The sequence below is a fragment of the Maylandia zebra genome, linkage group LG6 (assembly GCF_041146795.1).
Source record: "Maylandia zebra isolate NMK-2024a linkage group LG6, Mzebra_GT3a, whole genome shotgun sequence".
Lineage (NCBI taxonomy): Eukaryota > Metazoa > Chordata > Actinopteri > Cichliformes > Cichlidae > Maylandia > Maylandia zebra.
Genome location: NC_135172.1, coordinates 40,365,623 through 40,375,622, shown reverse-complemented (window position 1 = coordinate 40,375,622; position 10,000 = coordinate 40,365,623). Strand labels below are relative to the sequence as shown.

General features: G+C 38.9%; 1 protein-coding gene across 3 annotated transcripts in view; it reads left to right on the top strand.

Annotated features, from left to right (window-relative positions):
• The first annotated feature begins 240 nt into the window (after positions 1–240).
• The window catches only part of LOC101477781 (equilibrative nucleobase transporter 1), a 12,038-nt gene continuing 2,278 nt past the window's right edge, over positions 241–10,000 (top strand). For 2 of the 3 annotated variants that reach the window (XM_004538798.5, XM_004538797.5), the window contains exons 1-8: positions 241–538; positions 745–877; positions 4,000–4,243; positions 4,347–4,476; positions 5,981–6,027; positions 7,137–7,213; positions 7,325–7,417; positions 8,293–8,432. In XM_004538798.5, coding sequence (XP_004538855.1) covers positions 4,063–4,243; positions 4,347–4,476; positions 5,981–6,027; positions 7,137–7,213; positions 7,325–7,417; positions 8,293–8,432 — 668 coding nt within the window. In that variant the 5' untranslated portion in view covers positions 241–538; positions 745–877; positions 4,000–4,062. Of the gene's footprint in view, positions 539–744; positions 878–1,203; positions 3,238–3,999; positions 4,244–4,346; positions 4,477–5,980; positions 6,028–7,136; positions 7,214–7,324; positions 7,418–8,292; positions 8,433–10,000 lie in introns of those variants that run through there. The other variant, XM_076885240.1, reaches the window with a different exon arrangement.

Genomic DNA, 10,000 nt, shown 5'->3' with positions numbered 1-10,000 from the left:
AAAATATTCTCTACAGTTTCAGCTGTACAGGTTTTGTAACAATGTAACAACATTATGAATCATTGCCCCCACCCCCCACACTCCAAATACACACAAAAGCCTTGAAACACCACTAATAGTTAACTGACCCATAATGAGTCACCATGTTCGTTTCTTATTGACAGCTTCAGAACTAAGCGCAAACAGCACCAACACTTGACTCAAAGATAGAGGAATGGAACAAAAAGTGCACTAGTGTGAAATGTATGGTTTTCATGGTTTTTATCGGTTTTCAACGTTATTTTGTTATCGTTTTGATCGTTAACTCGGTTTTCCTGGGTCTTTTCAGGTGTGTTATGAATAAATCTTCTTTTTTTTCGATACCGGTACTAGTTTTATTTTGTTGTATTTATCCGCGACACATTAAAGGCCGGTCCGTGAAAATATTGTCGGGCATAAACCGGTCCGTGGCGCAAAAAAGGTTGGAGACCGCTGCACTAGTTTATTTGTAGCTTCAACATCTCACAGATTTAACAAAGAAGGACAACAAACGACTCAGGTACGGTGGAGGAAGCCAGCACTTGGGTTTGGAGCAGATGTCGTGGCAGATAAGAACATTCATGCTGATGGACATCATCCAAACTTCTATCATCCAGACTACTGGATTAACAGAAAATGCAAATCAAAGCTACTATCAAAATAATCAAGGGCAAAGCTAGCAACTGTTTAACAAATAATATCCACACCTCTTCTGATACCATCTAGATGCCACAAAAGATTTTTGGAGGAAGAGGTGTATTACACATCCTCATTATCAGAACTGCTGTCTGAACTCCTGTCATACCATCATCTTCATCAGAGGTTCGGCACAAGTCCCTGGAGTTTGGAAGATACTGAGGTACTCCTCTTTGATATTCTTCAAATTCTTCATTGTTATTTTCTTTGGTGACTCTGTGTTTGGCTGCACAGTATCTGCTGCTTGACTCTATATTTTAATGTATTGACCACAAAATAATGGTATTTTAATTGACCTGCCCCATCTTTCTGTCTTTGTTTAGTTTTCTTTTAATAAGATGAAGGGCCATTTTGTTGGGAGGCTAGGCACCTTTAGTGAGGTCCCCTCCCCCACACTTACAGATGTAAGTAAAACATCAAGAAACAGGTATAAAAGACACCAGTTTAGTTTGAATGAACTCTGCACTGAGGATTGCAGTGAAACACACTGCATTGCAGTGAGTAGTTAGTAGTGTAAATTGATTGTACAGTTTTGTTTTAGAATTCTTATAATACATTCATATCTTGAATATAATTCTGTGGGTTTTGTGTAGTATTAAACTTTTCTTCTTCTGTTGCATCTCCAGTCTTTTTTTTTTTTTAATTGATTTTGGAAATAAACTAGTAAAAGTAATCCGTCACTCTTATCCTTATTATTTAAGCCAGAATGGGATAATCAAAAATGATACACTGCCTCCATATGAAAGGAAAATCACAAGTTTTCTGATGCTGGGGGCTTAATGAGCCCATTACATTTCTGGTGCCTGAAAATATCATGGAAACTTTAATAATACAGATTCATCTGTGAAAGCAGCTAATGCATTCCCATAATTCATGAAGAAGTCAATAAACAGTCAATAGAACCCTGGTTATACTGATTATGTTATTATATTCATTATGTTATGTAAGTACGTAGCTAACAGTGTTTTTAGCCTGACCCTTCAACAACAAGTTAAGATATGTTATACTGACGGTAAATTGTGAAGGTGATTATTACACTGCTGTAAAATGCTTCTTGTGAAGCTTGCCTTACACATAAAACCTTGATGACAAAGATGATGAGCTAGATTAAAATTATCAAAGTAAATGTAAGGTTTACATGTAATATTATCATTAATCAATTTTAGTTTGGTCAGAGAAAGCCTTGATAAAGGCAGTGAGTTACATTCAATAGCAGGAAGTGAAAATATGAGTGGACGCAAGTGTGAGAGGTATTTCATATTTAACTTTTATTAAAACCCTTATATTCATTTTAAGTTAAAATTCAGAAAAACTCACAGGGTGGCATATCAGTGATGAGCTTCTTGTAGTAGATCTTCAGGAAAATTTCACCACATCAACAGTATAATATATACCACACTGGCGGTGTAGCCCAGTGTGGTTATATTAAATATAAGAGAAAGAGAGAACTTTAAGAAATTAATATAGCCACTACAGTGACCATCAAAACGGTGAAAAAATATTGCCGTAAACAGCTTATTTTGCAACACCACGAAACAAACAATAGCGTAAAATGAAACGATAGACGTTTTTATATCGTCACCCGATATATATCGCTATATCGAACAGCCTTACTCATTAATTTAAAAAAATACTTGGAATATCATATGTTATATCCTTTGTTTGGCTGTACCCACCAAAATTACACAGGAAATGTTTGGAAATTACACCATAAGATGAGTGCTGACCTTTATTTTTCATAGCCACAGGGCATGTTAAAAAGTGTGAAATATGCATTAATAGCAGATTATATTTGAGTAAGGGCATTCTGAAAGAAAATGGGTTTTCTTGTTTTACCTGCAGTAAGATCCTAAGGCTGATTTTTATTTAAAACGAGCTCCAAATGAAGCAGGGAGAAAACCTGTCAACAGGCTGGACTGCATGTCCGTTAGATTCGTTTATAACTCATAATTAGACTGATACTGGAATCAGTGTATAAACGTGGTTTCCCGCCCTGTGTCCGTCTGTCTGGGATTAAAGCTGCATCTATAAACAGAGAGTAAAGCTCTCTGCCCATTAAACGCTGCTTATCGGGTGCAAGATGCATCATGGCCCCACAGAGTCTCATGTGTGGATTACCCAGAGGTTATGGGGTAAGCATTGTTTCTTTTCTTTTTCATGAGGGTCAGCGCTTAGAAACATGTTTTGTTGGATTTCTACTAAAATGAGTTAATTATTTGCCTCTGCATAGAAAACTGGACGTATATTTGTGTTTTATACAAGTATTTATGCTATTAAACCTCACACTGTGATAAATTTCTTGAATAATCGTGTTTTAATGGTCACATTTGGAGCGTTCTTGTCTGTGTAGTGCCATATGTCATTACGTAGATTATCGGGATTAATCTGGATTACAGCCACCACCCCTTGGTGATAACTGTTGCCCTGTCTGTAGTCTCTGCGCTTTGCAGAATGAGTTTAACTTGAGGAGAATATAAATGGACCATATACACCATGCAAATAAACTCACTGGGAAACATTAAGGTAAAAGTGTGTTCATCACAGTGTTATTGTAGTCAGTTTTATTTAACAAAAGTATGGAACTGTTTTAAGGAAAAGTGGAGTTATTGCTAATCTGGTTATTAATTAGTAAATATGTAAGAAAAATTGTGTATGTTTCTGTTCTGTGTCCTGTGTACTGTTTGTTTGTATATGTGTCTTTTTGGCTGCTGTTACAACCAAATTTCCCCTTGTGGGACAATTAAAGGATCATTCTATTCTATTCTATTCTATTCTATTCTATTCTATTCTATTCTAATGAGTTAAGATGAAATTGATTGTGGCTTTTTTGTGTGCAGCTACTATTTGTTTGTATGTAAAATCTTAACCTACGGGGTTCAAGTTAGTATAGATGCCACACTGTGGTTCCCTCTCATGTGGTGGTTCTGAACCTGCTGCGGCAGGTGGGGCATGGAGCACCAAGTAACAAATATGAAGTGAAACTAAGATGAATGTGTGGAAGGCTTTTAGGGAAAATAAAGCAAATGAGAGAGCCAGTGCTGCCGTGATTGTGTACATTGCAACATTTCACACTGCACAATGAATTTTGATGAACATTCAGTATTTCTATGAGAAAATGTTAACTTTATTTTTTATCATCTTTAGCCTTCAGTTCATATACTGCCCATGCTCACACAGATGTTGCTCCCTCTTGCGTTCGTGATCACTTCTTGAACAGTTTTTGCTGTATTTCAGGCATGTAAAACTGAAAAAGTATACCTGTTATTTTTTTATTCCATGGTTTAGGAACAGAGATCTGTCTAGAAGTTCTGTTTGACCTTTGTGTGAGCTGGAAAGACGAAGTGAAAAATGCAGGGAACTGTAGTTGGTTACAGCCTGCGCTACTGGCTGACCCTGATCACGGGGTTGCTGGAGTGTCTGTTATTTGCCGGCCTGGTGTTTGGCCATGCCTCCCTGGTGTTTGTGCTGAAGAAAGAGGAATACTTTGGTTGGCTGTGTGTCGACACTAACAGCACAACGGATAGTAAAGGTGAGCAACTCTGGAGTTTAGATTGGACAGGACACTCATCCAGGACACCACAGAAGCAGGTTTCAGATATATTTGTGTGTGTTTCTGTTTGTTTTTCTTCCAGACTGTAGTGGTCAGGATGAGCAGTTCTCGCTGGTTTTTACTGTGGCCTCCTTCCTCAACAACTTCCTGTCTCTATTAAATGGCTACATATTTGATCACTGTGGCACACTGCTGACCAGACTGCTGGCAATGTAAGTCAGTGCTGAAATACGTCTGGGCTGCAGACCCAAACACACAATTGTTAACTATTTCTTGCTGTTTGCCCAAAATGTTGTTAATCAACAATATTTTATAAGTAAACTATGATACCTTTGTAGGTCAGACCTCCAGCAGAATAAAAAAAAAACCTTGTCTGCCAATTAGTTTCAGCAAAGAAACACAAAAAGTCTGAGATTAGTTAAGATTAGTACATGGTAAAACAAGGCGCAGAGATTAGACTGAAACAGAACCCACCTCATTCAACCCCAAAATATATTTGACAGTTTCTAGTATCAGTACTAATACTTGGTAATGTTAATGGTTTAATCTGGTTCAGAGTCCGGATCAATAGGTAACACTTTATTTATTTTCTTTTTTAGTAAATGAACTTTTTCTCTGCACAGGTTACAAAAAAATGTCCAAAAAAACTCAGTTATGTTTATATACCACGAAATCACACAATCACATACTATAGCTGCCCCAAGGCGCGTACTATGAAATCATCTACCTCACAATATTCAAATAATCCATCTCCCATGAGAAAACATTTGTTATTCCAAACCTGTTATGTTAATCATTGCTGGAACACTTAGCAATGCAGATTTGCTTTAGAGCTTTGGTGTAACATGTTATCACTTAAGTTTCTTATTTATTGCAGTGATCAGGAGAGTATGAGATTATATTGTGAGATTTGGGTTAGAGAATCTCAGTAATTAATTTCAATGAGATTATTTATAGAAAATTTGGTAAAATATGCAGTTATTCAGTCAAATTCATCTTTTACTTCCTGTCAGATGATTTATACTCAAACATGTGGAGAGACGCAGAGAAAGTCTGTAACTTTGTAAAACATGCGCAACAAGAATTATTACACAATTTAGGAATTAATGAGTGTTGTTGAGTCACTACTTGATTTTTAAATAAAATAGGTAGTTAATTGTCAGTACCAGATTATATTGTTCTAATGTTAATGGAAATCATGCCAGATTATTTCTTTAGTCAGTGTTCATTTGAAGAGCAATTTATTCAGATTACAAAATACAAGATTTGGTACAGACCAACAAGCCTTTTCAAGGTCAACTTTTGCTATATATACAAAAACTACTTACACAAAACTCAGTTGTTTTGTGTATTTATGCTGCTGTTTTTAACTATGCTGCCCCCTGATTGGTACTTGTTTTTCAGCATTAAGCTGCATCTAGACTTTTCTGTTAAGTTTTTCACTCTCTTCCACGTTTCATCGTCCTGTCGAGAGAGGCTACATGCATGAGCTTATGTGGTATCTGAGGGGAGAATGGACAGTTTGAGTGGATTCAGAAAACCTTGCCAGCTTATGTCTGTTAACGCTCAAGGCGACTTCGCTGCAGGCCAAAATCACCCTAAGGCCACCAACCAATGTCTCAATGCTCCCTCATAGGAACTCTGCTCCTCGTAGCTGATGTCTGATGGCAAAAACAGAAACTTTTATGTGTCCTTATGATACTTTTCCCTCTCCAGAGCCCTTTTTAGTGGCGGTACATTGCTGGTGGCCCTCTCTAGCCCAGGTAGGTGCACAGGTTACGATTATTAGAAAACACATATTTATGAGTCTTTTTTTTGTTTTTATTAGATTCACCTTTCACCTCTGTCTCATAATTTCCACCTTTTCCATAATCCCTTCCTTGTGGGAATTTCGTGTTCTGGTCACATTGTGTTGGGTTTATTTGAATACCTGAAAGCTTATTCTGTGTGCTGAAGTGTAGAAATTGAACACCCTAGCTATTGTGACAACACCATTTTAGCTAATTAGCAGTTAGTAGTATAACTTGCATGTGCTAGCCAGTGTTGGCCTCACATTTCATATTCTTGTGGACAAACCTGTGAAAGAATCACCTTTGTTTTTTAAAAAAGAGCAGCTGTGTTGGCTTTCTCATCTTAAGCACAAAGCAGGTTTCATCTCCTCAGCTACTGCTCGGTCCATACCAAACACGAATGACAGAAAACAGGTAAAAGTTGTTTTCACTACATGCCTGATGACGTAGTCACTGTAACACCCCTTGTATATGATGAATCCCAGTAAAATAATCACAATCACTGTGAGAATTATGCACAACTGTGCATAATTCTGGTCATTAACATATTTAACGCGTGTTCTTTATTTTCCAGTATAGCCATTGGCATTTGATTTCAGTCTCATTTATATCATATCACAACAGCAGTTATCTTAAGGCGCAATGTGAATACTCTACAATATTAGAGAGAAAGCTTAACAAATCAGGCTGTCGCCTGTTTACAGGCAAGTGTTCCCTTTTAATGGGAAAAGTCCTCCGGCAGAAACAGGCTCAGCCTCGATGTTTGTGGAATAGGGGGAAAAGAGAAGAGAGAGAGAATGAGGGCACAGAGCGACCACGAACAACAAAACGCCCCATCAGCCTGACCTATAGAAAGTTTAAAGGTTCAGGGTCACTGAATCCATCCCTGACTGTAACCCTTTACTGCTGCTGGGGAAAGCAAAAAGTTTGTTTTCAAACATGATTATTCAGCATTTTAACTGCTCGTCAGCACTTCTGCTGCTCTGCTGCTCTCTACACCGTGACTCTGGAGTTTTAACTCTAACTGCCTTTAATATTGTGCAACATCACATTCCTAATGTTTGTATTTCTGTGTCTTGTAGAATTTTCAAATCTGCTTTACCCCGCCCTGTCTCTCCTTGCTGTGGGTGGAGTCCTACTGCTCATAACTAACATGCAGGTAACTACACCTGTAGAAAGTTTCTGTTCCTAAACAGAAATACACTTGAGCCACTTCTAAACTTTCAAACATATTTTGTCCTGATGATCCGTGTATCTGTGTGACGGAAAGGTGGGCAACCTGTTCCCTGCTCATCGCTCCACCATCATCACCTTCTACAATGGTGCCTTTGACTCCTCCTCTGCTGTGCTTCTCATCGTTAAGGTGGGACTGATAATTGCTACACTCATATTTGTCACACACATTAGATGGATAAAACAACACTGTCCCCACACTAGTGCCACTACTACTTTACTGAAGTGCAGTTTTATTCTTATTTGGCAAAAAAAAAAGGTGGAAACAAGCTGCATCCCATAGCTGTACTGGTGCACCAACAAATATAACTGTGAATTTGTGCTGAATACTATATAAATAAAATATTAGAATTTACATCCCTTCATCCAGTCCTGAATGACCCACTTCTCCATATCTCTAAGGGAGAGCCCAGGCTCCCTACTGAAGCAGCTCATCCTGTTTTGTCGGTCATTACTCTCAGCTTATGCCCAAGGTGAGGATGGGAACATAGAGCAGTCAGCATATTGAAAGTTTTTCCTTCACACCCAGCTCTCTTCACCATAAAAGACTAGCATGGTATCCAGTCACTGCGGACCTTTCACCAGTCTGTCTACCCTAAAGACAGACTGTTCAAAACCCTGAGATACTTGGTACAGCAATGTGCAATCCACCCATCTCCAACTATAGACCATGGCCTCAAACTTCCAGGTGCTAATTCTCACTCCTGCTTCAGCTGCCCCAGTAAGAGCTGGTGATCATCCAACAAACCAACAGAACCACATCCTCCTTAAACAGAAGAGATGGTATCTAGATAGCGCCGCCTACTAGAATTGCATTTATCAAAATTTAAGCAAAGGCCTCTTGGATTGGCTGTAAGACACAGCACGCCATTTCATTGGTCAGAGCCACACACATATCAGAGGCCTAGCATAGCGACTTAAATTAGTGGAGGTGGGAAGATAGCCACCTGTGTCAGCATCCACCTATATATATATATATATAAGTGACCTTTTTTTCCCCTGCAGATTCTGTACGAACAGGGAATCTCTCTCCACTACTCTTTCATTTTCCTGACCATCTGCAGCAGCATTCACGTGGCGAGAACTTTCCTGCTGATGCCAAAAACCCACATCCCCTACACTCTGCCTGAAAACTACACCTACGGGTGAGAGCATGATAGGTTTTTGCCATTCAGGTCATAAAGACAGTGGGCGTCTTTGATACACACAAAATCTGTACTTAAACACATATTTCAAGCACAAATTCAGTATTATTAACATGTTTTTGTGTAATTTGTTCTTATTCTGTGAAAAACTACCTAAATAAGGAATCAAATACAAAATATTACTGACAAAGTTGAAGTCTTTTACCTTTTTAATTTAAAGTGGACGTAGCATTTGGATGGTGTAGTGATTGAATTCAGAAGTATATATTTTTCTAATTCTTGTTGTTGTTCGTGAAAATCAAAACCACCATTTTTTAAATCCCAGAACGAGGGAAATGGCTACAACAACAACGGTAGGTATATCATCACCAACCTCCACCTTTGTTGTAGTGTTCGTGTCGCATACGTCATAATTATGTCATGGGATGCTTGCCTACGTTGCTGTGAAGATGACCATACACATTAGATGGTATTGGATAGTAATGGAAAACCAGTCTGTAATATATGTTTGCACTGATTGCCGATCACGCTTCAACTGGGAGGCAGAGCCTTCAGTTTTCAGGCCCCTCTTCTGTGGAACCAGCTTTCAGTTTGGATTCGGGAGACAGACACTATGTCTACTTTGAAGATTAGGCTTAAAACTTTCCTTTTTGCTAAAGCATATAGTTAGGGCTGGACCAGGTGACCCTGAATCCTCCCTTAGTTATGCTGCAATAGACGTAGGCAGGTTTTTCCTTTCCAGTCACCTTTCTCACTCACTATGTGTTAATAGACCTCTCTGCACTGAATCATACCTGTTATTAACCTCTGTCTCTCTTCCACAACATGTCTTTATCCTGTTTTCCTTCTCTCACCCCAACCAGTCGCAGCAGATGGCCCCGCCCCTCCCTGAGCCTGGTTCTGCCAGTTTCTTCCTGTTAAAAGGGAGTTTTTCCTTCCCACTGTCGCCAAAGTGCTTGCTCATAGGGGGTCATGTGATTGTTGGGCTTTTCTCTGTATCTACTGTACAATATAAAGCACCTTGAGGCGACTTTTGTTGTGATTTGGCGCTATATGAATAAAATTGAATTGAATTGAACTGTGTCATCCTCGGTAAGAAGGAATGGTACTCCACAGTGATGTAGTTCAAACAAATTTAATGAAGGAGATGGCAGATGGCATAAACCAGATGAACAGCATTTGTGGGAATGTGATTGAATTACAATATATTTAAATGTAAAGGGGGTGTGAGTGCGTGTGTGGTCAGGTGGTAAGCACGCACATTACACGTTACTCCTCCAACACACCTGTGCAGAACCGCACTGAACACGTTCCCAAATGGAAGTACAATGCTGAGGTGCATCATGGGTAACGTGGTTTAAAGAAGGTGCCGTAAAGAAGTGGACTTTTAACGCAGTCCATCCAAGTGGAGCTGTGGCGACTAAATCCAAATAGGTACCAATGGAAAAGGTGCTTTATTGTTTCACTAGTACAAAAACCAAGCAAAAAAGAAGTTTTCCATGCTGGATGTCATTATTTAAACCCAATTTTCTTGGTTAATGAGTGAGTGAGCAGTGAGGTCCTGATCT